Source organism: Myotis brandtii, unplaced genomic scaffold (assembly GCF_000412655.1).
Source record: "Myotis brandtii unplaced genomic scaffold, ASM41265v1 scaffold144, whole genome shotgun sequence".
Taxonomy (NCBI): Eukaryota; Metazoa; Chordata; class Mammalia; order Chiroptera; family Vespertilionidae; genus Myotis; species Myotis brandtii.
In genome coordinates this window covers 735,461-737,694 of record NW_005355159.1, presented here as the reverse complement: position 1 = coordinate 737,694, position 2,234 = coordinate 735,461, and the positions used below count along the sequence as shown (strand labels likewise).

The following is a 2,234-nucleotide window of genomic DNA, read 5'->3' as shown; positions in this document are numbered from 1 at the left end:
TTATGAATAAGACTTTTAATAAATTACAAATATGTAATAGGTCTTATCTATCTTCTTTCTAAACTACTTAGTGCACTGTTGCATAGCAACAATTTTTTCCCCCCGCTTCTTTGTTGGAAGTCTGAGAGTCTGAAATCTGCATTGACTTGGATGAGCTTGGGAGTTTTTCTGGTGCCAGGGGTGCAAATATCCATTGTAGAAATCAGCAGCTGTTAGTGTTTTCTTGAGCATCACTGACCGAACACCAATCCAGCCATCCTAAAGGGCAAAAGATAAAGAGTGAATATGAAGTAGTAGGAAAATGAAGTAAATTGTAGTTTATAAAACTTCATCATGAAAACAAATAAACCAACCAAAACACTTTTACTAAATGCTTAGCTGCAAAGAGCACTGTAACGTATACGATTCTTTGACTCTGAAAGTTTATTACCAAGGAGTGATAACAAATGTACAGATCTGTATAAACCTACTTAAACATAGAGGAGCAGAATAAAAGGTATGTTTGCATGGTGCTTTATAGTTTTCAGAGTGTGTCCATGCTTCTTATTATGACTGGTTATCAGAATTCAACCACTCTAAAAAGTAGACAGATCCAATACTATCCACAGAGAAAACTGATGCCAGACAGTGTGAGTGATTGGACTGAGGTGACACAACTGGTGGATCTCAAACTCACATCTGAGAGCAAACTACAGACCCAGCCAAGGACAAGATATATGCACCCAATGTTATTCCAGAATAAGTTGAGGAGACATGAAGGGAGGTTGATGCAGGAGTTCTCTATCTACAGTCTGTGTAGGTCAGATCAATCTATCATACATTTTAAACATCCCTTTGTGAGCATGAAACATCTCACATATACATCATATGAAGGAAATGCAAGGAATGTGGAACACTTCTTAGGAAAACACCATTAATATATATAAAAGCCTAAGTGACCATTATGATCAGTCGTTATGATGCGCACTGGCCACCAGGGGGCAGACGCTCAATGCAGGAGCTGCCCCCTGGTGGTCAGTGTGCTCCCACAGCCAACCTCCTGGGGCCCGCTAGTGGCCTCGGCGTCCATTCCTTCCGCGCCTGGCCAGGCAACCCTTGCCTCCTCTCCCGAACCCGCCCGGAAACTGGGGGTGGGCGGCGGCAGGCACGGCCCCTTTCCCAGGGGGGCCAAGGGCCGGCTCCCTCTTTGGGGCCAGAGGCCAACTTCCTGTGCCCTGTCTCTCCCCATAGCCAGCAGGCCCCGATCGACCCGCGGTCCCTCCCTGTCCCTCCCCCAGACCGGCAGGCAGGCCCCAATCACCCGGCCCTTATCGGCCCTGATTGCTGGCCAGGCCTCGGGACCCCACCCATGCACGAATTGGTGCACCGGGCCTCTAGTTGTCTTATAAAACAATAATGGTTTCAAAGTCGTTTTAAATTGTTAGAAATCTGTCTAACCACTGTTGAACAGTAGTAAAAGCAAGTAGGACACATGCACTGTAGTTCAGCTAAATACTTGGACAGGACTATCTTTTATGATGGTCATATTAACAAGATAAAAAGAGCTTGTTAATTAAATTGGTTTACTTAGAATATACAAATTTCTTCAAAAAGAAGCACTTTGGTTACTGAATTTTCTTTCATTGTTTGAGTAATAACAATGCCTTGGCAAAACTTCATCACTTTAAAAAAACTACATGAGATTCTACTATTTCTTAAGAAAAACTGTCCATTGCCTCAATCTGATAGACAAGCAGTTCAGTGAAGTCCCAACTAAAAATGATAAATGATACAAACTATAAATTCAGTAAAACAAGTATGATAAATTTAAACTAAAGGAAATGTACCTTGCAACAAACCAGAAGATTTTGTGACTGTTTGTGGTATATTATGGATCCTGGAATAACAGCCTGTCCTGTTAATCTGGGATCTAAAGAATGGAGGGGGTGCGGACATGAGAGAGCGAGAATAATTACACTTCATTATGCTTCTTAAAGATTAAATCATCTTGGGAGGCGGCACTAATCTAGAGAGGACTCATTTGCTGATGACCTGACTCTGTAACCCAAACTTACAATGGAGCCACAGTACTTTGTGTGTACCTTGAACCCAAACGCAAGCTTTCCATACACATAAGCTATGAGTCCTTTACCCAGTCTCTCAAAGGTCAACCTAAAAATGCTGAATCCAGAAGTTTTGACCATTTGGGGGAAATAACTAGCTACCAGTGGAGAAATATACAGGAGCTTAGCTGG

At 42.5% G+C, this 2,234-nt stretch overlaps 1 protein-coding gene across 3 annotated transcripts in view; it reads right to left on the bottom strand.

The window, feature by feature from the left end:
* Positions 1 to 2,234, bottom strand: part of MTFMT (mitochondrial methionyl-tRNA formyltransferase) — a 24,367-nt gene continuing 22,133 nt past the window's right edge. For 2 of the 3 annotated variants that reach the window (XM_014535446.1, XM_014535445.1), the window contains exon 7: positions 1 to 258. In XM_014535446.1, coding sequence (XP_014390932.1) covers positions 64 to 258 — 195 coding nt within the window. In that variant the 3' untranslated portion in view covers positions 1 to 63. Of the gene's footprint in view, positions 259 to 1,826; positions 1,910 to 2,234 lie in introns of all 3 variants that reach the window. The other variant, XM_014535447.1, reaches the window with a different exon arrangement.